This window comes from Enhydra lutris, unplaced genomic scaffold (assembly GCF_002288905.1).
Source record: "Enhydra lutris kenyoni isolate GAN:26980312 unplaced genomic scaffold, ASM228890v2 scaffoldscaffold3, whole genome shotgun sequence".
NCBI classification, from domain to species: Eukaryota; Metazoa; Chordata; class Mammalia; order Carnivora; family Mustelidae; genus Enhydra; species Enhydra lutris.
Genome location: NW_019154087.1, coordinates 9,470,446 through 9,497,090, shown reverse-complemented (window position 1 = coordinate 9,497,090; position 26,645 = coordinate 9,470,446). Strand labels below are relative to the sequence as shown.

At 34.0% G+C, this 26,645-nt stretch overlaps 1 protein-coding gene across 1 annotated transcript in view; it reads left to right on the top strand.

The window, feature by feature from the left end:
- Nucleotides 1-9,036, top strand: part of LOC111154858 (adenosine deaminase domain containing 1) — a 63,753-nt gene extending 54,717 nt beyond the window's left edge. The window contains exon 12 of the mRNA XM_022514796.1: nucleotides 8,923-9,036. Within this exon, the coding sequence (XP_022370504.1) occupies nucleotides 8,923-9,036 (114 nt within the window). The remainder of the gene's footprint in view (nucleotides 1-8,922) is intronic.
- The last annotated feature ends 17,609 nt before the right edge of the window (nucleotides 9,037-26,645 follow it).

Genomic DNA, 26,645 nt, shown 5'->3' with positions numbered 1-26,645 from the left:
CCCTAACACTTATGGACAGTTGATTTTTAAGAAGAATACCAAGATAATTCAGTGGCAAGAAATAGTTTTTTCAACAAATAGTCTTAGGACAACTTTCCACAGGGAAAAGAATAAACTTAGACCTCTACCTCATACCATGTACGAAAATTAACTCAAAATGGATGATAGAGCTATATAAGAGTTAAAACTGTAAAACTCTTAGGTGAAAACATAGAAGAAAATGTGTGTATTCTTAGAGAAAGGTTTCTTAGATCTGATACCAAAAATACAATCCAAAAGAGAAAAAAAAAGGTATTTTAGACTTTATTACAGTAACAACTTTTGCATTTCAAAAATTAAGAAAATGAAAAGGCAAGCTACATACTATGAAAAAATATGTGCAAATTACATATCTGTTAAGGGACTTGTATCCAGAATAAATAAAAACTCTTGCAACTCAATAATAGATACATGACCTAGTTTTTAAAATGACCAACAAATTTGAATAGACATTTCTATAAGTAAAATAAATGACCAATAAGAATATGAAAAGATGTTCAACATCATTAATCATTAGGGAAATACAAATAAAAACAACAGTGATTTGCTACTTTACACATACTAGGATACATAAAGATATTAAATGTTGGCAAGGATGTAAGGAAATCAAAACCATCACCATTGCTGGTAGGAATGTAAAATGATGCAGCCTCTTTGGGAAACAATTCAACAGTTCCTCAAAAGTTAAATATTGAGAGGTGTCTGGCTGGCTCAGTTGGACGAGCATGTGACTCTTCATCTTGAGGTTGTGAGTTCGAGCCCCACCTTGGATGTAGAGATTACTAAAAATAAACTTAAAAAAAATTAAATATAGAGTTATCATGTAACCCAGGAATTCCCCTCCTAGGTATATTATTAAGAAAATTGGAAACACATATTCACACCAAAATTGTAAACGGATGTTCGTAGCAGCTGTATTCATATTCACAAAAGGTGGAAACAACCCAAATGTTCATCAAGTGATGAATGGATAAACAAAATGTGGCATATATCTTTAATCATCCATAGAAGAGAAAATGAAGTATTGATACATTCTACATGGGTCAACCTTGGAAACGTTATGTTAAGTGAAAGAAGCCAGACAAAAGGCCACAGATAATATGATTTCATTTATATGAAGTGTCCAGAATAGGCAAATTCATAAGGATAGAAAATAGATTAGTGGTTTCCAGGAACTGGGGGGAGGAGAGAATGAAGATTGACTGCTAATGGGCATAGGATTCGGTTTTGGAGTGATGAAAAATTCTGGAATTACTGGTAGTGATTATAAGACTCTGTGAATATACTAGAAACCATTTATTATATACTTTAAAAGGATGAATTTTATGATATATGAATTATATCTTAACAAATATGTTACAAAAGAATGCAGTGAATTGATTTGCTTATGGATTGGAGGAAAAAAATATTGTTAAAATGTCTATATTACCCAAAGCAATCTACACATTTAGTGCAATCCCTATCAAAATACCACCAGTTCACAGAATTGGAACGAACAATCCTAAGGTTTGTATGGAACCACAAAAGACCCCAAATAGTCAAAGCAGTCTTGAAAAAGAAGCAGCTGGAGGCATCAGAATTCCAGACTTCAAGCTATATTACAAAGCTGTAGTCATCAAGACAGATAGATAGATCAAAAACAGATAGATAGATCAGTGGAACAGAATAGAAAACGCAGAAATGGTTAACTAATCTTTGACAAAGCAAGAAACAGTATCCAAAGGAAAGAAGTCTCTTGAACAAATGGTGTTGGCAATATTGGAGCACTTTTTAAACCATACACAAAAATAAATTCAAAATGGATAAAAGACCTAAAAGTGAGACAAGAAACCATCAAAATCCTAGAGGAGAACACAGGCAGCAACCTCTTTGACATTGGCCATAGCAACTTCCTACTATACCTTTGTCAAGAGGCAAGGGAAACAAAAGCAAAAGTGAACTATTGAGACTTCATCAAGATTAAAAACTGCACAGTGAAGGAAACAACCAAAAAGCAGTTTACAGAATGGGAGAAGATATTTACAAATGACATACCAGATGTTAATATCCAAAATCTATAAAGAACTTATCAAAGTCAGCAATCCCCCAAAACCCAAAAAAATCCAGTCAAGAAATGGGACAGAAGACAGCAATAGACACTTTTCCAAAGAAGATATCCAGATGGCCAATGGATACATGAAAAGATGTTCAGCATTACTCATTATTAGGGCAATCAAAGCCACAATGAGATAGCACCCCAGCCCTGTCAGAATGGCTAAAATAACAATACAGGAAACAAGAGATGTTGGTGTGGAGAAAGGGGAGCCCTCTTACACTGATGGAAATGCAAACTGGTGCAGCCACTTTGAAAAACAGTATAGAGGTTCCTCAGAAAGTTAAAAATAGAACTACCCTATGATCCAACAATTACCCTAGTAGTGCAATTGTTGGATCATAAGGATCAAAAATACTGGTTCAAGGGGCACATATACCCTGATATTTACAGCAGCATTATCAACAATAGTCAAATTATGGGAAAAGCCCAAATGCCCATTGACTGATGAATAGATAAAGAAGATGGTGTGTTTGTGTGTGTGTATATATATATGATACATATATAATGGAATATTATTCAGCCATCAAAAAGAATGAAATCCTGTCATCAATGTGGATGGAGCTAGATTGTATTATGCTAAGCAAAATAAGAAAGAAATATCATATGATTTCACTTATATGTGGAATTTAAGAAACAAGGGGAAGGGGAAGAAAAGGGAAGCAAACCATAAAAGATTCTTAACTACAGAGAACAAACTGAGGATTGCTGGATGAGAGGTCAGCACAGGGATGGGCTAAATGGGTGGTGGGTATGAAGGAGGGCACTTGTGTTGACCACTGGATGTTATACATAAGTGATGGATCACTAAATTCTACTCCTGAAACCAATATTACATGATATGTTAACTGAAATATAATTTTGAGAAAAGAAAGAAAAGAAAAATATGTTTAAAGTGCTGAAAGAAAAACCTGATAACCAGGAATTGTATAGCAAGATAATTCTTAAAAGCAAAATAAAAAAATCCCCAGGCAGACAAAAATAAAGAAAATTTGTTGTTAGTATAACTTCCTTAAGAGGAAGTCCAAAGGAAGTCCTTGAACCTTGGAAGAAATAACACGAACTGACATATAAATCTACAGAAAGGGACAAAGAATACTGAAAATGGTAATCATGGGATAAATATAAAAGGGTGTGTGTATGTGTTTCCTCTTATTTTCTTTAGAAAGTGGAAGTTCTTTAAGACAATATTAACAGTGTATTAATTTGTAACAAAGGTAGACGCAATATAGACAGTGGTAGTATAACAAAGGACAGAGAAAGAAATCAGTCAGTATTGGAACAAAGATACTGTATTTTACCAAATTAAGTCAGTATGAATATGAAGTAGAATACAGTAAGACACAGAAGCATAGGGCGGCTGGGTGGCTCAGTGGGTTAAGCCTCTGCCTTCAGCTCAGGTCATGGTGCCAGTGTCCTAGGATCCAGGCCCACATTGGGCTCTCTGCTCAGCAGGGAGCCTGCTTCCCATCTTTCTTTGCCTGCCTCTCTCCCTACTTGTGATCTCTCTCTCTCTCTCTCAAATAAATAAATAAATAAATAAATAAATAAATAAATAAATCTTTAAAAAGAAAAAGATACAGAAGCATATTGTAATTCCTAAAGTAACCATGAAGAAAATAACTGAAAACTACATGCAAAATATCAACACATGAATTAAAATTGTATATTAAAATTCATTTTTGAAAAAACTAGAAGGTGATAAAGAGGAAGCAGAGAAATAAAAGACATGGGACTTGGAAAAGAGTGAAATGGCAGACATGAACCCACTTTATCAATAATCACATTAGGTTCTATTAGACTAAATGCTCCAGAGAAAAGGCAGAGGTCATCAGAGTGGGTTAAAAAAAAAAGGGGGGGGGGCAATATTCAACTCTATGCTGTCTGCAGGAAACACATGAAATTCAAAAACACAAATAAGTTGAAACTAAAAAGATGAAAAAACATATGTAAACTGTAGCAATAAAGAGAGCTGAAGGTTTATATTAACATCAAATATATGTTGAGAAATATAAGACAATGAGTGATGTTTTATAGTAGTAAAAAGGCTAATGCATTGAAACATATAACAAATAGTTATGTAATAATTGCATGTGTTAGTAACAACAGAACCCAAAAATACATAAGCCAAAACTGACAGAATTGAAAGGTGAAATAGATAATTCTACAATTACAGTAGGAGGTTTTTTCCCAGAAAAATGTACTTTTTAATTTTTTATTGTGTTATGTTAGTTACCATACAGTATCTCATTAGTTTTTGATGTAATGTTCCATGATTCATTGCTTATATATAATACCAGTGCTCTATGCAATCAATGCTCTCCTTAATACTCATCACCAGGTTCACCCATCCCGCATACTCCCCTTCTAAAACCCAGAGTTTGTTTCTTGGAGTCCACAGTGTCTCCTGGTTCTTCTCCCCCTTTGATTTCCACCTTCCCTTCATTTTTCCCTTCTCCTAATGCCCTCCAATTATGTAGGAGGTTTTAATAGTCTTATTTCAGCAGTTGATAAAACAACTAGACAGAAAATAAGAATATAAAAGGCTTAAATATCAGTGCCTGTACTGGCCTGTATTAAACACTACATAACCGAATATACATTATTTTCAAGTACACTTGGAACATTCTCTAGTATTGGCAATAAAGCAAGTCTCAGTAGAAATCAGCAGTGGAATGAAATCTGGGAAGTTAACCATTTAAGAATTAAGCAGCTTAACTTCTGAATAACCTGTGAGTCAAAGAAGAAATTATAAGCGAATTAAAAAAAAAATCTTCTGAATCAATCAAAAATCGACTGAATGAAAATACAACATATTACAATTTGTGGAATATAACTGAAGGAGTGGTTAGAAATTTATAACTTTATTTACTTATATTAGGAAAGAAGGGAATTGTAAAATCAGTTATTTGAGCTTCCACCATGAGATGTTAGAAGAAGAGCAAATTAAAAGTAGAGAGGGAATAATATAAAATGGTATAGAAAATTCTAGAAAACAGAAAAAATAAAAATAGAAAATAGAAAAAAATCAATGAAATCAAAAGTTGGTTCATTGAAAAAAAATCAACATTGATAATCCTTTAGATTATCCTTTGGATTAACTGATAAAATAGTAAGAGATAATACAAGCAATCAAAATTTGGAATGAAAGATGAGTCATTACTACAGACCCCAAAGAGCTAAAATAATTATAAGAGAATATTATGAACTTTTTTTTTTAAGATTTTATTTGTCAGAGAGAAGAGAGCACAAGCAGGGGAAGTGGCAGGCAGAGGGAGAGAAGCAGGCACCCTGCTGAGCCAGGAGTGAGATGCAGGACTTGATCCTAGGACCCTGGGATCATGTCCTGAGCTGAAGGTGGACACTTAACTCACTGAGCCACCCAAGCATCCAGTATAAACAACGTTTTTTCAAAAAAATTATACAAGTTAGATGAACACATTCCTAGAGAGATACAAATTATAAAATGTGACTAAAGAGAATATCCAGATTGAAATAAAGTAGTTGAATTATTAATTAAAATTCTTTTCCTAAAAAGACAAACCAAGAAACAGACTCAATTATGAATAACAAACTGATGGTTACCAGAGGGTGTAGAGGGTATGGGTTAATAGATGATGAAGATTAAGGAATGCCCTTGTCTTGAGCACCAAGTAATGTATGGAATTGTTGAATTGCTATATTGTGTACTTGAAACTAATAAAACACTGTAATGTTAACTGGAATTAAAAACAAAATTCTTTTCCTAAAGAAAAGCAGAGTGCAGATACAGCTTTACTGGTGAATTCTATCAAACTATATGCAAAAAAAGAAGCACAAATCCTACAAAAAACTAATAAATAGAAGAGAGAACAGTTGCCAACTTTTATGAGGTCACTATAACCCTGATACCAAAACAGGATTAAAACATCACAAAAAATGAAGACTACAAACTTTATCTCTCCAGAACATAAATGCAAAATTTTTAAGAGATTGGCAGAGTAAATCCAGCAGCCCAGAGAAAGGATTATACACCATGACAAAGGAGGTTTGTTCCAAGAATACAAGGTTGATTAAACATCAGAAAATTATTGGATGTACTACCATTATATGAATAGACTCAAGTTCAAAACCCACATAATTACCTCAAAAGATGTCCAAAATGTATTTCACAAAATCCAACAGCTATTCATGGTAAAAATACTGAATAAGAAATAGAAGTAAATTTCCTCCAATGAAAAACCTACAATTGACATCATGCTTAATGGTGAAAGAATACTCTTCCCCTTGCCCCCCACAAGATTAGGGAAGAAAACAAGAATGTCTGTTCTCATCTCAATTCTATTCAACAATACTCTGTATGTCCTAGCAAGTTCAGCAAGTTAAGAAAAAGAAAAGGCATTGAGACTGGAAAGAAACAGAAAAACTCATTTTATTTCTAAATAATGTAATCTTGTATGCAAAATATCCCATGGAATCTATTAGAAACAACTATATCATATGTGAGTTTAGTACACATTATAAGGACAATATAGAAAAACAAATTGTGTATATATAAGATACTAGGAATGAACACTTCTTTTTTTTTTAATTGGGAAAACTGTTTTTCTCCAGAATAGCATAAAAAATGCTTAGAGGTGATTTTAGCTAAGTATAAGATCTATACACTGAAAATGATGAAACGTTGCTGAGAATAATTGAAGACCTAAATAAATGGAGAAATGTACCATTTAATGGGTTGGAAATAAAACATTTTAGGATGTCACTTCTTGCCAAACTAATCTATGGATTCAAGGCAAACTCTTATTAGAATCCCAGCAAGCTTTTGTGTAGGAATTGACGAGCTGTTCTGATCAAAATTGAAATGTAAATTTAAAGGACATAGAAGAACCAAAACATTTTTAAGATTTTATTTATTTATTTGATAGCGAGAGACCCAGCGAGAGAGGGAACACAAGCAGGGGGAGTGGGAGAGGAAGAAGCAGGTTTCCCACTGAGCAGGGAACCTGATGTGGGGCTCGATGCCAGGACCCTGGGATCATGACCTGAGTTGAAGGCAAACGCTTAATGACTGAGCCACCCAGGCGCCCCCCAAATCAATTTTTTAAAAGCAGATTTACCCTACCTAGTTTCAAAATTCATCATAAAGCCACAGTAGTCAAGACAATGTATTGACGTAATGATAGACATATAGATCAATGGAACAGAATAAGAGGTAGAAATAAATCCACACACTTATGGTCAATTAATTTTATATGAAGGTGCCAAGGTAACTTAATGGGAGAAAGAATAGTCTTTTTATTTTTAATAAATGGTGCTGGAACTGTTGGTATTTGTGGACCAAAAAAAAAAAAATTAACTTAGACTTTATGAGTCATACAAAAAAATAAAAATAGATCATATTTCTGAGAGAGCTAAAACTTAAAACTTCCAAAAAATATCAAAATATTTGTATTCTTAGGTTAGGAAACAGTTTCTTAGATGTGATATCAAAAGCACAATCTATAAAAGAAAAAATTGATCATTTGGACTCCCGAATGTAAAACTTGCTTTTCAAAAGTCATCATTAATGAAAATATAAGTCATAGACTGGAGGAAAAAATGGGCTAATCATACATTTGATAAAGATCTTGTATCTATAATAATACATAATGAACTCTTAAAAATCAATATTGAGAGGGCAAACAACCCAGTTTTTAAAAGTAGCAAAGAATATATACAAATGGCTAATACACATATAAAAGATGCTCATCCTCATTGGTCAGTAGGTGTTGACCATACTATACATCCACTAAACTCCAAAACACCATATACTAGGTATTGTTGCAGAGAAACTGGAGAACTCTTGCACTGCCAATGAAAATGTAAAATAGTATGGTCTCCTTGGAAAATAATTTGGCTGTCTTGCAAAGATAATCGTATAGTTACCATGTGATCCAGCATTTTCACTGGTGTCTGTCTAGGAGGAACAGAAACTTATATCCACAGAGGACTTGTACATAAATGTTTACAGCAGCATTATTCATAATAGGGCAGAACTGGAAACATTCAGTTGTTCATCAGTTGGTGAATCTATAAGCAATATGATAAATCCATATGATGAAGTACTAATCGGCAATGAAATAGATCCAATTATAAATACATGAAACAATATGAATGAATCTGAAAGCATTATGCTAATCAAAAGAAGCCTGACACAAAAGAGTTCATATTGTGTTCCATCAGTTTTTATGAAATCTCTAGAAAAAGGAAAACTCTAAAGACAGATAAATTCATGGCTGGCTGGATCTGGGAATACAGATTGGACTGCAGATGGACACAGTAGAACTTTTTTGCAGGTGATAGAACTGGTTTACAACTTGACTGTGGGATGGTTGCATACCTTTATAAGTTTACTAGAAATCATCAAACTGTACAATTGTGAGTGCATTTATGGTATGTAATTATACTTCAGTAAAGCTTTTTTTTTAAAGTTCATCTATATGTTGATTTATAGAAAATGAAGGGAACCAAAATGATGGTGATTATTATTTGTGCCTTACACACAGATTTTATTTTCTTCTTTATATTTTCCCTACTTTTCAAGTTTTCTGTGATGAGTATGATTATTTTAATAAAAAATGTTCAAAAAGTTGTCTTTAAGGAGTGTTGGAAAGGAAAATGTTTAGTTTCAAAAACAATGAGAAAAATAGGAATTCAAAAATATTTTAATTTTTAAAATGTCAAACTTAAGAAGCAAGATTAGGGTTACTTAACTTTTCATAAGCCAAATTCTGCCTATATTCTATAATTCAATTTTTTTCTTTCTATAGAGTATGTCTGGATCCTATCAAGAAGCTAAAACTTTGCTGAAATCGTACTTGCAGCAGCATGGCTATGGCTCCTGGATTGTGAAATCTCCCTGTATAGAGCAATTTAGTATGTGATTTAGGCAATCCATTGTCATATTAAAAATCTTTTGTTTTTTGGTGTCTTTGACTAGTAAATATATTTTAAAATTTTTGGTGGTTTTCAGCTTTCAAAACCAGAGTCTTGCAACAGCAGTGTCCAGAGATTGCCGAAAATAATAATTTATATTAAAATATTGAGTTTTTCTGTTTTTTTTTTTTTTGAAAAATTATTACCTGAGTCATTATGCAGCTCTTTTGCATTTGTTTTTACAGGCATTATAAAGCCCTTTTTATAGTTTAAAAGAAAATTTCTTTTAAGTTTTTGCTTTTAAGCTGTTTAGCAAATATATTCAACATTGTTTCTGGGTATCTCACTCAGGTTGTTTCTTTTTAAATTAAGAATTAGAATCCAGGAATACAAATAATAATTTTTGCTCATGTGTTGATTAATTCAATGAACATATGAGTGCCTAATATTTGCCAATCACCATGCTTGTGTGATAGTGAAAAACAGCAAGTAGAACACCATTTCTCATGTCCAAGAAGTTTATGAATGCAAACTGCACATATATATGCAGAAAAATGTTAACATGTTAGAGAATAATTTCATAAATTAGTTATTCTGATTAAAAGTCATCGTAAATGCTTTAAATAAGATTGACCATTTTCAAGTGTTGTGTAAGATCCATCCAAATATGATTTAGTATTTATAATTTAGGTAAGTAGGGATTTCTGATAATCAACAAAATATTATTTAGCTTTACATTTATATTTGTTTATACAGTGATTAGATCAAAAGACAAAGTTTGGTTATACTTGAGTTAGGCTAATGTATCGTCAGTGAAATTGTGAGTTTGTTCCATACTTCAGCCTCTTAAACCTATTCCTTAGTTTCATTCACAGATGACTTAAGCATTATTGGTCTCAGACTTTATTCCTCTTAGCTTGGGTCTTTATAATCTCTGATAAGGTCTGTGTAGTTTTTTTTGTTTTGTTTTGCCTATTCTAAAAATATCTTTGCAAGACAAATTGATACTAGTTGTTGGCATTCTTTGTTCAGAGATATAAGCTTGATAGAAAGGACTCTTGACTGCCTTACATGAAAATCAGCAATGCTTATTGCCTCTTTTATGTATTACGGTCATATAAGGTATTTGCTTGAAGAAAAGCAAACTTCTAAATTCAGCCTTCTAAACTTTAACTTTTAAAATTGTTTAAAAGCCACTAAACTAGTTACATCTAAATTTAAGTCCTCTTTTAGCTCTCAGGTTCTGTTATCTGAGATAAACATTAAAGGATAGATAAAAATTGAGAAAGCTGAAATGGGAGAGAGGATATATTACAGTTGGAAATAATAATTCAAAGATTAGATGGGAAGTGTCACAGTGTTTGAGGCTAGAGTATAGAACACTGGATGGGAAAGTTGAGGGTTGAGTCTAGCAGATGTTCTCATTTGGGTAGTCAGATGGGAAACCTTGAAGGATATTGTGTAGGAAAGTGACATACATTAAGGCACGATTCCATAACATTTTTTTTGTTTACTTATTATGGAAATTTCCAAACATACAAAAATAGAATAGTAAATGAATCCTTATGTACCCATCACCCAGCTTCAGTAATTATTAAAACATAGCAGTCTTATTTTGTATATGTTGGATTATGTTAGAAAAAAATGCCAGACAAGTTATTTTTTTTTTAGTTTTATTTTTTAAGTTTTTATTTAAATTCCAGTTAACATACAGTGTAATGTTAGTTTCAGGTGTACAATATAGTGATTTAATACTTTTGTGTGTCACTTGGTGCTCATCACAAGTGCACTCCTTAATCCCCCTCTCCTATTTCACCCATTCCCCCACCCACTTCCTCTAGTAACCATCAGTTTGTTCTCTATAGTTGAGTCTGTTTCTTGGTTTCTCTCTCATCTGAAAATGCTTTGATACACATCTGTGAGACATGAGAACTCTTTAATACCCACATACACACCTTTATAGCCACAATCCAGTTAGCACACCTTAAAAATTAATAGTAATTCTCCCAATATCTCGTAAGGGTTGTATAGATTGTTGGAATCAAGATGAAAACCAATATCCATATATTGGACGGAATTTGTATGTTCAATGTCTGTTAATCTACAGATTTCCTCTCACTTCTTTTCTTTTAATTAGTTCCTAGAAAACAAACAAACTACGTTCTGAGTCTTACATGATCTCATTTTTGCTGCTTACATTTCCATGATGTCATTTAGTGTGTTTCTCTGTGATCTGTATTTCCAAAAATAAGTAGTTAAATCTAGATGCTTTCAAATAGAGGTTCAACTTTTTTTTTGCAAAAATATAGGTAGTATTGTATACATTCATCACAAGACACAATGTGCGGGTTTTCTCTTTTTGTAATATTAGCAGTCGTTGATCATTGCCCAGTTCCATTATTTCACTGGAGATTGCAGCTGATAAGTTCTCTCATTGGATGGAATGCTTCTGTTAAAAGAAATGTTTGCTTATAGATGATTTGATGACATGAGGTGTAGTTAGCACACAAAGGCTAGATTGGCTGTCTTTATGTTTTTGAAATAATTGGTTCCCTATCATTTTTTAAAGTTCACAGTGAGAATTTTTTCAGTATCATTATGAATTTAAACATATTTGTGTTTCACTCATTACAATTCATATTCATATTGTTCTCTTGTGTCAGTTGGAACCTAATATCATTTTGTATCTCAAGCGGAGATACTCAGCAATTGGAAATAGAGGTATAGAGACCTTTGAGAAAATTTTAGAGTAAGGATAAAAAATTAGGAATCACTTGCAAAGAGGCAGTTCTCAAACTGGGAGAAAAGATTTTTGCTTTTTCTTGAGCATGAAAAAAATATTAGGGCTAGATTCCCAAGAAAGTCTTATATTTTGCATTTGGAAAAATAAGAGGAAGCAACAGATGGGTGAAGAGTGAGGTTGGTAGAAAGAGAAATTTCAAAGAATAGGGTAGACATTCTCAGGTGCTCCACGGGTAAAGGAGAATAAGGACTACAAAAATATCACTGGAATTGGCAACCACAGTTGCCACAAATGGCTAAAATAGCAGTTTCCCAAGCTAATTGCTCAGAAGAGGCATCACTCTAGGGTGATGAGCAGATCTTGGAAAAGCCCCCAAATCTACATTTTAACAAGTTACTGCAGATAATTTGATGTGGGTAGTACATTGACCACACTGAAAAACACCACCCTGCACAGTAATAAAATTTTGGTGGTGGCAGAAAGATTGGCCACAATTAAGGAATAAATGAGAGATGATTTGGAGTCAGTGATTGAATTCAATTCTTTCTTGCAGTGTGGTGGTGAGACTAATATGGCTGAGTTTGGGTTTTTTGGATCTTTTTGCTGTAAGATGGAGAGTTCATCAATGTGCATGAATTTACAGTAGAGCCATCTAATGTGATATTGATGACTTTTGGGGGAGAATAGTGGATGTCAGTTCAGATAATTGGCCTGGTTGCAATCAGATCAATTCTGCTTAGAGAATTTTGGGTGATATGAATGTATTATTGAAATGGCTCAAGCCAAAATGGGGGGAATAAACTATGAGTACATAGAATTAAGTGGAAGTAAAGCAGTTTCACTGAGAATGCGAATATAAGAGAACAGGAGATTGTATTCAGGGTATTTTCAAAGTTCAAACTTGTAGGTATTTAACATTCTGGCCTGTATTTTGTCAGGTTTCACCTTCAATCTAACCCAGTTATTAGTTGAAATCTAGGCATAAAAAATGGCTTATGAATTGAGATTTAGTGTTCATTCACTCTGTGAGGGATCTTTTAGTGCTAGGGATAGCTAGAGCTCTGGACAGTCAACCCTGGCCTTAGGCAGCCTGTTTGTTGCCCCTATGTTCAGTAATGCCATTTTCTTGTCTGTGCCGTGGTATGAAAAATTTAGAAGACAGCATTCTAAATTTTTTTTAAGATTTAAAAAAAATTTTGATTTAGTTAACATACACTGTATTATTAGTTTCAAGGGTAAAATTTAGTGATTCATCGGTCGCATGTAACACCCAGTGCTCATTATTTAAGTGTCCTCCTTAATGCTCAACACTCAGTTACCCCATCTCCCCATTCACCTCCCCTCCAGCAACCCTCAGTTTATTCTCTATAGTTAAGAGTCTCTTATGGTTTGCCTCCCTCTCTGTTTCTATCTTATTTTATTTTTCCTTACCTTACCGTTTGTTCATTAGTTCTGTTTCTTAAATCCCACATATGTATGAAATCATGTGGTATTTGTCTTTCTCTGACTTATTTTGCTTAGCATAATATACTCTAATTCCATCCTTGTTGTTGCAAATGGCATGATTTCATTCTTTTTGATAGCTAAGTAGTATTCCCATACCTGTATATCTATATATATACACCACTTCTTTACCCATTCATCCCTTGATGGATATCTCAGCTTTTTCAATATTTTGGAAATTGCTGCTATAAACTTTGGGGTGCATGTGTCCTTTCTAATCACTTATTTTTTATCCTTTGGGTAAATATGTAGTAGTGCAATGCTGGGTCATAGGGTAGCTCTATTTTTTAATTTTTTGAGCAATCTCCATACTGTTTTCCACAGTGACTGCACCAGTTTGCATTTCCACCAGCAGTGCAAGAGGGTTCCCCTTTCTCTGTATCCTCACCAACATCCGTTGCTTTCTGAGTTTTACATTTTAGCCATTCTGACCAGTGTGAGGTGGTATCTCATTGCGGTTTTGATTTCAGGTTCCCTGATGATGAGTGGTCTTGAGCATTTTTTCATGTGTCTGTTAGTCATTTGTATGTCTTCTTTGGAGAAATGTCTGTGAATGTCTTTTGCTCATTTCTTGACTGGATTTTTTTGGTTTTGAGGTATTGAATTTGGTGAGTTCCCTTTAGATTTTGGATACTAGCCCTTGATTTGATATGTCATTTGCAAATATCTTCTCCCATTCCATAGGTTGCCTTTTAGTTTTGTTGATTGTTTCCTTTGCTGTGCAGAAGCTTTTTAACTCGATGAAATCCCAATAGTTCATTTTTACTTTTGTTTCCCTCGCCTGTTGAGACTGTCAGTAGAAAGTTGCTGAGGCTGAGGTCAAAGAGGTTGCGGACTGTGTTCTCCTATAGGATTTTGATGGATTCCTGTCCCACATTTAGGGCTTTCATCCATTTTGAATATATTTTGTGTATGGTTTTAAGAAAGTGGTCTAGTTTCATTCTTCTGCATGTTTCTATTCAGTTTTCCCAAAACCATTTGTTGAAGAAATTATCTTTTCTTCCCTTTGGATATTTTTTCCTGCTTTGTCAAAGATTAGTTGACCATAGAGTTGAGGGTCCATTTCTGGGTTCTTTATTTTGTTCCATTGATCTGTGTGTCTGTTTTTGTGCCTGTACCATATTGTCCTGATGATCATAGCTTCCTAAACTTCTTAATAAAAAATGTGGTGTTGATCATGTCTTAAGGCTCTCTGGAACACCTGGGTGGCTCAATAGGTTAAGCATCTGCCATTTCAGGTCATTATCTCGGGGTCCTGGGATTGAGACTCACATCAGCCTCTCTGGTCAGAGGGGAGCCTGTTTCTCTTTCTCTCCCTCTTCCTGCTGCTCCACCTGCTTGTGCTTTCTTTTCTCTTTCAAATAAATAAATAAATAAATAAAATCTTAAAAAAAAAAAAAGGCACTACCTATGGGGAATAGAACAGACATTTGTTTATATCTGTGTTAGAAACAATTGAAACAATTTCTTGGTGGGGGGGGTGGTACCGGTACCTGGGTGGCTTTGTCAGTTAACTATGTGCCTTTGATTCAGGTCATTATCCCAGGGTCCTGGAATGGAGCCCCACATTGGGCTTTCTGCTCAATGGGGATTCTGCTTCTCCCTCTTCCTCAGCCTACCACTCTGCCTACTTGTGTTCTCTTTCTGTCAGGTAAATAAATAAACCCTTTAAGAAAAAAAAGGAAGCTCTTGGATGGTACTTTTAGATAATTCTGTTTCATTTTGCACATAAGGTTAAGTGACACGACTGAACATTACTTTAAGGAAGTCTTAGATGAACCTTATGAAAAATAATTTGAGTAAAATATATTAAATATGTACAAATACTTTGAAAATATTGATGGGGATTAGATATGAATGTTGTCTTCATAATGAGAGTTAATTAAGAATCACTATTACTTGCAAATGCAAGTTTATTTTCTTTAGAATGAGCTGAAATTGATGGTCCTAGATAAAGATAATCATTCATTGATGTGAGAAAGGAAAAAGAATATTGTTAGGTAAATAGGAAACATGAGAATTTCCTCTTTAGAAAACTTTTGATCCTGTTACCATCCTATAAATTAAGTTGATTTAAAATACAGTTTAAGCTGTCACTTCTTATGCCATAATAGATGTCAAAAATAACTGATTTTGTTTGTCTTAGTAGTACCGAAGGATCATCCTGATGACCAAAACAACATTTGTGTTTGGAAATAACATACACCTTTCTGTTAAAAATTCTGCTGAGCCCGAATTGTCTTTCTTTATAAGTATTTGAAGTCTGGATTGTTTTCTGTTTTCATATAAGCTAAAATTTTTATTTGTTACATAGTAGTGGAGGAAAAGGGTATACTGATCCTGGAAGGTTGGTATTACCATTTAAAATTTAAAAATGAATTATTTCCTGGGAGTTATAGTTTTAATTGTTCTACATCTATTAGTACGCTTGTCAGAGTTTTACCTTGCACTTTGACTGTAATATAGAGGAAATTCGCTGTTAGAGAAGAAGCATTCTAATATGTAAATTGTTTGGACAGACGACTTAATATAATTAAGCTACATCTGTGGATCTTTTCCAAAATTTTAGTAATTTTATTCTATCCACTTTTTAAAATTATTCCATTAATTGAAAAATACCTAAAAGGTACAGTCTTATATCATTTGCAAATTAGACTTTGAATGTTATAGTTCTGAGACTGTCAAACTTTACTATATTTGATAATTGAAAAATATGATGGTGGCATTGCCTTCAGTGTTCTTTACCATGTGGAAATCCTTGATTTTTTTTTTTTGAGTCTACCACAATTATTCTTCAGTTAATGTACTACTTCCCAGTTCTTTAATAATACCCTGTTTTTTAGCCAATTAGAATAATTCTGGTTTTTAAAAATATAGTCTGTCTTTCCTGCTGTATTGTCTAATGCTCTTCCCTCAACTCTGTGAGAACAGTATCTCCAATCCATCTTACATATGACAACTTATATTTATAGCAGTTTATTTTAAATTGATAACAACCTAAGTTGAAAGCATTCTGAAGCTCTACATTTTTACTCCACCAACACACATTTTATGTTTTTGATGTCACAGCTTACGTCTTTTTATCTTGTTTATTCTTTAATTATTGTAGTTAGTTATTTTCCCACTTTTGTCTTTTAATCTTCATCTTATCCTTAAAATTGATCTACTACCTTTAATATACATTAAACAAATCCCTTTAAACTTTCTTGTAGGGTGTTTGGTGGTATGAACTTCTTTATCCTTTAGCTTTTGCTTATCTGGAAGACTATCTCTCCTTCAATTCTGAGGAACAATTTGAAGAGTATTTTTGGTTAGCAAGTGTTTTTTCTCTCAACACTTTTACTATATCATGCCATTCTCTTCTAGCCTGCAAAAATTTCCGCTGAAAAATCTGCTGATAATCTTTTGGGGATTTCCTTGTACATAACAATTTGTTTTTCTCTTGCTACTTTTAAGAGTCTCTTCTCTCTTTAAGTTTTGACATTTTTTTATTGTGTTATGTTAGTCACCATACAATACATCAATAATTTTTGATGTAGTGTCCAAGACTCATTGTTTACATATAACACCCAGTGCTCCATGCAATATGTGCCTTCCTTCCCACCACCAGGCTCACCCATCCCCCCACCTCCCTTCCCTCTAAAACACTCAGTTCGTTTCTCAGAGTCCACAGCCTCTCATGTTGTCTCCTCCTCTGATTTCCCCCATTTCACTTTTCCTTTCCTTCTCCTAGTGTCCTCCATGTGATTCCTTATGTTCCACATGTAAGTGAAACCATATGATAATTGACTTGCTTTGCTTGACTTATTTCACTCAGCATAATCTCATATGGATGGGACTGGAAGTTTTGACATTTTAATTATAATGTGTCTTGGTGTGGTCTCTCTTGGTTAACCTGAGCTGGAACTCTTTGGACTTTTTGGGTCTGGATGTCTGTTTCTTTTTTCAGGTTGGAGAAGTTCACAGCCATTATTCTTCATATAACTTTTCTTACTCTTTCTTTCTCCTTCTGGAACTTCTGCAATGCAAATATTGGCCCACTTAAGATTGTCCCACAAGTCTTAAACTGTCATAATTTGTTTCATTCTTTTTTCTTTTTGCTGCTCTGATTGGGTGAGTTCTACTGCCCTGTGTTTAGATTCACCCATTGTTTCTTCTGCCTTACCTAGTCTGCTATTGAGTCCCTCTATTGTAACTTTTAGTTCACTTATTGTAGTCTTTAGTTCTCTGACTTCTTTTTGGTACTGTCTTATATATTTCTGTCTCTATGTTAAAACTTTTACTTTGTTTATTCATTCTTGAGCTCAGTGAGCATTTTTATATCCATTGTTTTGTACTTTACCAGGTAAATAACATCTCCATTTCATTAAGGACTTTTTGAGGTTTCATTTTGTTCTTTACTTGAAATATACTCCTTTGTTTCTTCATTTTCCTTGAATCTCTGGTTGGTTTCTGTGCATTAAATAAAACAGTAATGTAGGAGTGGCCTCGGGTAAGGGATGAAACTTATCGTTCAACCTTGTCTTAGCTCTTATTGTCTAGCTTTTGTGATTGTCCAAGCAGTCTATTTCTTTAAGGGTTGTTTGTCTTGTTTTTTTTTAGTTTGTTTTTAAGTTGTTGTTTAGATTCCAATTAGTGGCACACCATCAACTACTGGAAACTGTTCAGTATTTTCTATTTACGCATACACACACACACACACACACGAACACAGTATGCTTTATTTCAGTACATTACTGAAATTCTATTTTATTTTTAATAGCTCCCAGTAGTTGAGGGTGTACTAAAACCTTTCAGTGTCTCAAAGTGGAGGATCTCAGATCTCATTGTAAGCTAGCCCCTCAGGCAATAGCTTCTAATGTATGCATAAATATATATAGTCACGTGTGACGACAAGCATAAGTCCTGCTGGCCCCAGAGACAGGTAATCTGGGGGTATCCTCTGGGCAGCAGTCATAAAAATTGGGGCTCCAAATAAGCGTATAAGCTCCTTTCTGGGAGATACTAGTGAGCTGTAGCAAGGTAGGGATAGAGTACAATGACAGTGTTCTCCAATTTATGCTCCCTGAAATGACCTCTGTAGCCTCTAGACATACCAAACCTGAAGCCTGTTACTAAGGTTGAAACTCCAGGACTAGTAAGTAGGCCTCTTTCACAGAAAGCCTGGGGGTATTTTATTGTATTTTAGTCTGCTATCTGTGCAGTGCTCTTGGAGTGGTAACTTCTGAAGAACTGTTTCTCTGTTTCTTTGACTGTTACAGTCCCAGAGAACCCAGGATCCCAAGTTCCCCAAGCTCCCCCTGCCTCCCACAACCAGCCACAAGCACCAGATGAGCATGGGGTGGCAACCACAAAGACTGTCACCAGATGTAAAAATGAGGATACCAGATGTGTGGAAGCTCCATTCCAGGAGATACTGCCACTCTGGAGTGTGGCAGAGGGAGAACACAAAGATATTTTGGCTGGAGTGAGGCAAAGTGAAGAGCAAGAACATGGCACCTGCTAGCCTCTGTCCCTGCATAGTATTCCAGAAAGCCCCTGACCCTCAGACTGGTGCTTTAAAATTAATGAGTCTTCTTTTTGAAAGGTTGCTTCTGTGCTGGGCCCTGGAGCAGCTGGGTCTGTGCATGAGCCCTTTGAAAACTATTCTTCAGTTGGCCACTGCCCCCACAGGTCTCCTGGGCAAGAGTCGTGTTGGTATTCAAAGCCAGATGTTTTGGGAGCTTGTCCCTCAGATGCTGGTTTTAAAAGTTGGGGTGCCTGATGTGGGGCACAGACTTTTTTCTCCTCAGGGAGAAGCTGTACATTTTGAATTCTCTCCTAATTTCTGGGTAACTGTGCTGGAGATGAGATTTATGGTGAGATTGTGTCTCTGCTTTTCCCTACCTTGCTTTGATATTGTTTCCCTCCTACTTGCCCAATGTGAGGGAGCTGGTCTGACAGGTTTTCTTCAGAGAAAATTATTCTACAATCTGTAGGTTCAATGTGCCTGTAAGAGGAAGTCAGTTAAGGATCTATGTTCCATCTTGAACTGGAAACTCTCCAGTCCATTTTAATCAAAATTCTTCCATTTTAGCTATAGCTTATAAAGTTATACAAATATAACTTTTCCGTGAAAATTTTCTGAACCTTTCAGTTTTAAATATCCTTCTTATCTCTGAACTCCTATATATTCTGCCCTATCTTATTACATTTATTTTTACATTTTTATTACTAAATTATAAATTTATTCATTTTTTTTACTTATTGCTTCTTGGACAATGACTTTCCTATAGTAATTAGTTAATATTTATTTGAAAACTGCAATCAATTTTTAAAATTTTTTTTTCCCAAAAATGAAAGATACAGCTAGCCTTCATATCTAGAAACAGTAAAATTTACTACTACAGAAATTTGGAGCATTTCTGGCTACCTTAGCTATATGTTCTTTTATATAAATAATTATCTTGTTTAATCATTTATTGCTAGAATTTTAATTACCACACCTCCTATAGAACTGTGTACTTATAAACATAACTTGCATTTTTAGAAGCCAAGAACTTTCTTAATTATTATAGTATGTGACACACAGTTTCATGTGTTCTTTTTTAAATAAAGGAATTATTTTTCCTTTCAGAATTTTAAAAACTCTTATTTTGAAATAATTATAGGCTCATAAGTTAGTTGAATAAGTAGTACAGAGAGATCATGTGTACCCATTACCCACCTTCCCTTAATGGTGCATTTAGTTAGTTAATTATAGAAAATTATCAAAACCAGGAAATTGACATAGGCACAATACTATTAACTAGACCACAGAACTTCATCAGTTTTCATTTATACTTCCTTTTTCATGTGTATAGTTATATGAAATATTTTCATATGTATATATGGATAAAATTATCACCAAAAAAGAAATCTGTTCCATCACTACAAGGAACTCCCTTAGGCTTTATCATCAAGTCTTCTCCCCCAACCTCTAGCAATCTCTATGTATAATGTTTTCACTTTGAGAATATTGTATAAATGGAATCATATATATACTATTTGGAAATTGGCTTTTTTCACTCATGATGATGACCTTGAGATTAATCCAAGTTCATGAGTGTATCAACAGTTTGTTCTTTTTTATAGATGAATAGTATTCCATTTAGTATATTATCACAATTTTTTTTATCCCTTTACCATTCAAGGACATTTTGGTTGTTTCCAGTTTTGCCTGTTGTAAATAAAGCTATAATGAACATACACATATTTTTTATTGTTAACAAAAATATACAAAAGAAAATTTACTGTTTTAGCCAGTACAATTTAGTTCTGTACAATTTAGTGGTACTAAGTACATTCACAGTGTTGGGCAACCATCACCATTACCCATTTCTGGAACTTTTTAAATCCTCATCATCACAAATAGAAGTTTTGTTCTTACTAAACAATAACTACTATTCCTTCCTTCCCCTAACCCTCAGGTGAGCAGTAGTCTATTTTTTGTCTCTTGAGTTTGCCAATTCTAGGTACCTCATATAAGTGGAATCATACAATATTTGTCCTTCTGTGTTTTTATCTTATTTTACCTAGCATAATGTTTTCAAGGTTTGCTTATGCTATAACATGCATCAGAATTTCCTTTTTAAGGCTGAATAGTATTTCATTGTGTGGATATACTGCATTTTTTGTTTATCCATCTGATGATGGGCATTTAGCTTATTCCCATCTTTGGGCTATTGTAATTTAAAAAGAAACATTCAATTGATCTGGCAGTATTTCTGAAAAGACTATTTTTTCCTCACTGAATTATAGTTGCACATCTAGTATAACATTATATACATTGGTCCCTTTTTCCTCCACTGCTCTGTCAATCAGTTCCACACTCTTATTTACTGAGTAGCTTTTTAATGTCTTGATATTTTGCAATATGAACCTTCCAACTTTGTTTTTCTTTAGGAAGATCTTAGCTATTTTATTTTACTAATTTATGTATTTACATTTTATTTTTATAAATTTTAACTACAAAGTCAGGGTAATTGTAAGAAAGAAAATTAGGTAACTTCAGTTTAAAAAAAAAGATTTTTTTAAAGATTTTATTTATTTGACAGACAGAGATCACAAGTAGGCAGAGAGGCAGGCAGAGAGGGAAGCAGACTCTCTGCCGAGCAGAGAGCCTGATGCGGGGCTCCATCCCAGGACCCTAGGACCATGACCCAAGCCGAAAGCAGAGGCTTTAACCCACTGAGCCACCCAGGTGCCCCTAAAAATTTTAATTCCAGTATACTTAACATATAATGTTACATTAGATTCAGGAGTATTGTATAGTGATTCCTCAGTTCTATACATTTTTCAATGTTCAAGGTAAGTGTACTCTTAATTCCCTTCATCTATTTCACCCAGACTCTTTCCCACTTCCCTTTTGGGAACCATCAGTTTGTTCTCTATAGTTAAGGGTCTGTTTTTTAGTTTGTCTCTTTTTTTCTTTGCTTATTTGCTTTCTTAAATGTCACATATGAATGAAATCATATGGTTTTTCTCTTTGACATAGCTTGGCATTTTACTCTCTAGATTCTTTCATATTTTTGGAAATGGCAAGATTTTATTCCTTTTTATGGCTGAATAATATTCTAGTGAATGTGTGTGTATGTCTGTGTGTGTCTATACATACACACACCATTATCTTATCCATTCAACTATCTCTGGATACTGGGCTGCTTCCATACTTTGGCTTTTGTGAATAATACTACAGTAAACATAGAGGTGCATATATCCTTTTGAATTAGTGTTTTTGTATTCTTTGGGTGAATACACAGTAGTGGAATCAGTGGATCATGTGGTAATTCTGTTTTTAATTTTGGGGGGAACCTCCATACTGTTTTCCATGGTGGCTGCACCGGTTTGCATTCCCACTGACCGTGCATCTTTTTCTTCACATCCTTGCCAACACTTGTTTTCTTGTGTTTTGATTTTAGTTATTCTGACAGGTGTTAGGTGATATCTCATTGCAGTTTTGATTTACAATTCCCTGATGATGAATGATGTTGAGCATCTGTTCATGTGTCTGTTGACCATCTGTATGTCTTTGGACAAATACCTGTTCATGTCTTTTGTCCATTTTTAAATGCATTATTACTTTTTTGAGTGTTGAATTGTAGAAGTTCTTTTTGTATTTTGGAAACTAATACTTTATGGGATATGTCATTTGAAAATATCTCCTCCTGTTCAGTAGGTTGTCTTTTAATTTTATCATCTTTGCTGTCAGAGCTTTTTATTTTGATGTCCCAATTGTTTATTTTTGCTCTCCATTGTCTCAGAATTATCTAGAAAATATTGCTATGGCTAAGACCAGAGAAATTACTGCTTGTGCTCTCTTCTAGGACTGTTGTAGTTTCATGTCTCACATTTAGGTCCTTTATCCATTTTGAGTTTTATTTTTGTGTATAGTGTAAGAATGTGGTAGTTTCATTCTTTTGCTTGTTGTCTGGTTTTCCCAATACCAATTGCTGAAGATAGTGTCTTTTTCCCATTCTATATTGTTGCCTCATTTGTTGAGGATTAATTGAGCATATAATCATGGTTTATTTCTGGGCTCCATTCTATTGATCTGACACACTATTTTTGTGCCAGTATCTACTGTTTTGATTGCTTCGTATTTTTAGTATATCTTCACCCCTGGGATTGTGATACCTCTAGTTTTGTTCTTTTTCAGATTGCTTTGGTTCTTTTTTTTTTTTTTTTAAAGATTATTTATTTATTTATTTGACAGAGATCATAAGTAGGCAGAGAGGCAGGCAGAGAGAGAGGAGGAAGCAGGCTCCCCGCTGCGCAGAGAGCCCAATGCAGGGCTCGATCCCAGGACCCTGGGATCATGACCTGAGCCAAAGGCAGAGGCTTTAACCCACTGAGCCAACCAGGCACCCCAATTGCTTTGGTCCTTCACAGTCTTTTAAGGTTCCATACTAATTTTACAATAATTGTTCTCATTCTATGAAAAATGCTGTTGCTATTTTGATAGGGATTGCATTAAATCTGTAGACTGCTTTGAGTAATAACACATTTAATATTTTTCCTTCTAACCCACGAGCATGGAATATCTTTCCATTTGTTTGTGTCATCTTTAGTTTCTTTCATTAGGGTTTATAATTTTCAAGAGTACAGGTCTTTCACCTCCTTGGTTAAGTTTATTTCTAGGCATTTGGATATTTTTGGTGTGAATGTAAATAGGATAGTTTTCTTAATTCCTCTTTCTGCTACTTCATTATTAGTGTATATAAATGCAATGCATTTCTGTATATTGATTTTGTGTCTTGTGCCTTTTCTGAATTTTTTCACATTTTTTTAAAGATTTTTATTTATTTTTAGAGTGAGAAAGTTAGGGGAGGAGCAGGGGGGATGGGAGAAGAAAGGGGGAAAGAATCTCAAGCAGTCTCTGGGGTCTTTTGTATATAGTATCATGTCATCTGCAAATAGTGGAAGTTTTACTTCTTTCTTACCAATTTGAATGCCTGTTAATTCTTTTTCTTATCTGATTGCTGTGGCTAGGACTTCCAGTACTGTGTTGAATTAAAGTAGTGGGAATGGACATCCTTGTCTTATTCCTGACCTTAGGGGCTAAACTATTAGCTTGTCACCATTGAGTATGATGGTCTTTATTATGCTGAAGCATGTTCCCTCCAAGCCTAAGGTTACTGAGGGTTTTTATCATGAATGGATGTTGTTCTTTGTCAAATGCTTTATCTGCATCTATTGAAATGATTATTTTTTATTCATTTATTGATATGTATTATGTTGATTGATTTGTAAATATTGAATCACCCCTTGCATCATAAGAATAAATCCCACTTGATTGTGGTGAAAGATTTTTTTAATGTATTGTTGGATTCAGTTTGCTAAAATTTTGTTGAGAATTTTTGCATCTATGTTCATCTGAGATATTGGCCTATAGTTCTCTTTTTTCACCGTGTCTTTATCTAGTTTTGTTATCAGGATAATGCTGGCCTCAAAGAATGAATTTGAAAGCTTTCTCTTCCATGTTTTGGAATAGTTTAAGAATAAGTATTAACTCTTCTTTAAATGTTTGGTAGAATTTGCCTGTGAAACCATCTGGTCCTGGACTTTTGTTTGTTGGAAGTTTTTAAATTACTGATTCAGTTTCCTTGCTGGTAATTGGTCTGATAAAATCTTCTGTTTCTTCCTGTTTCAGTTTTGGGAGATTATATGTTTCTAGGAATTTATCCATTTCTTCTCCATTGTCCCAATATGTTGGCATATAGTTTTTCATAATATCATCTTAGTCCTTTGCATTTCTGTAGTGTTGATCCTTACTTCTTCACTTTCATATCTGATTTTGTTTGAGTCCTGTCTTTTTGTTCTTGATGAGTCTGGTTAAAGGTTTATCAATTTTGTTATCTTTTCAAGGAACCAGCTCCTGTTTTCATGGATCTGTTCTGTTGTATTTTTAGTTTCTATTTCACTTATTTCTGCTCTAATTTTTATTGCTTGCTTCCTTCTGGTTTTGAGTTTTGTTTGTTCCTCCTTTTCTTGCTCCTTTATGTGTGGAGTTAAGTTGTTTGAGATTTTTCTTCCTTAGGTAGGCCTGCATTACTCTAAACTTCCCTCTTAGAACATCTTTTGCTGCATCCCAAAGGTTTTGAACCATTGTGTTTTCATTTTCATTTGTCTACATGTATTTTTTTAATTTCTTATTTGATTTTTTTGTTTGTTTGGTTAACCCATTCACTGTTTAGTAGCATGTTATTTAACCTCTATGTATTTGTGCTGTTTTCAGATTTTTTTTTTTTTTGTGGTTGATTTCTAATTTCACAATATTGTGGTCCGAAAAGATTCATGGTATGACTTTGATCTTTTTTAATTTGTTGAGACCTCTGTTCTGTGGCCTAATAAGTGATCTGTTCTGGAGAATATTCCATGTGCACTTGACAAGAATGTATATTTGCCTTGGCTATTTTAAATTCCTTGTATTTCCATATAAATATTAAGTCTCACTTTCTTGATTTTGTGTCTGCTTTTACCACATACACACATTTAAAATTTGAAAGTTTGAATGGGATTGCATTAACGCTATAGATAAATTGAATACTATGTTTTATAATTCATGAATGTAGTATATGCTTTATTAGGTCTTACTTTCTTTTAGTAATGTTTTTGAGGAGATATATATATTTCAGCACATCTGTTCCTAATTTTTTAATACTTTTGTGCTATTACAAATGGTATTGTGGTTAAATTTTCCTTATCTGTCTGAGGATGGCATATAAAATACAATTTTTTTATATTAATCTTATTACTAGTTACCTTACTATGTTCACCCATTCTAATATTTTATAGTTGTAGATTCTTTTGGATATTCTATTTATACACATATTTGTGAAAAATTATAATTTTATTTCTTTATAATAATTTACTTCTTTCTTGTTAAATTTGTTAGAACATCCACTACTCTACTGAATAGAAATGGCAGTATATATCCTTGTCTTAGTCTCAAACTTAATCTCAAATTTAGTATTCTATATTTTATCATTAACATACTAGCTGTGGTTGTTGTGACAAAGATACTCAGATGAAGGAAATTCTCTTCTAGTCTTACTTCTCTAGACACTGTTTTTATTTCAGTTCTCTTAAATGATATTTATACATAATTGAATTGATACATGTAGTCTATATAAGTTTAATTTTTTTTTGTATGCAGTGAGTTACATTTTGGTTTTTTTTTTAAAGATTTTATTTATTTATTTGACAGAGATCACAAGTAGGCATAGAGGCAGGCAGAGAGAGAGAGAGAGGCGGAAGCAGGCTCCCCGCTGAGCAGAGAGCCCGATGTGGGGCTCTATCCCAGGACCCTGGGATCATGACCTGAGCTGAAGGCAGAGGCTTTAACCCACTGAGCCACCCAGGCGCCCCTACATTTTGTTTTTTAACATCAAGCCAGTCTTATATTCCTAATTTGGTGTCACATGTTACCTTATATATGTAACATTGATTTTATTAATATTTTATTAAAGTTTTTTGAATCTGTGTTTATCTGAGATATTGGCCTATACTTGATCTTTCTAGTAATGTTAGTTTGGTGGCAGGGTTATGCTAGCTTTATAGAATGATTTTTGAAGTCTCCTTTCTTTTTTTTTTTTTTTTTTTTTTTTTTTTTTTTTTTTTACGATTTTATTTATTTATTTGGCAGAGAGGCAGGCAGAGAGAGAGGGGGAAGCAGGCTCCCTGCTGAGCAGAGAGCCCAATGCGGGACTCGATCCCAGGAACCTGAGATCATGATCTGAGCCAAAGGCAGAGGCTTAACCCACTGAGCCACCCAGGTGCCCCTCTTTTCTTTTTCTACTTTCAGATTGTTTGTATTTATTCCTTTAATATTTGGAATAATAAGAAATGCTG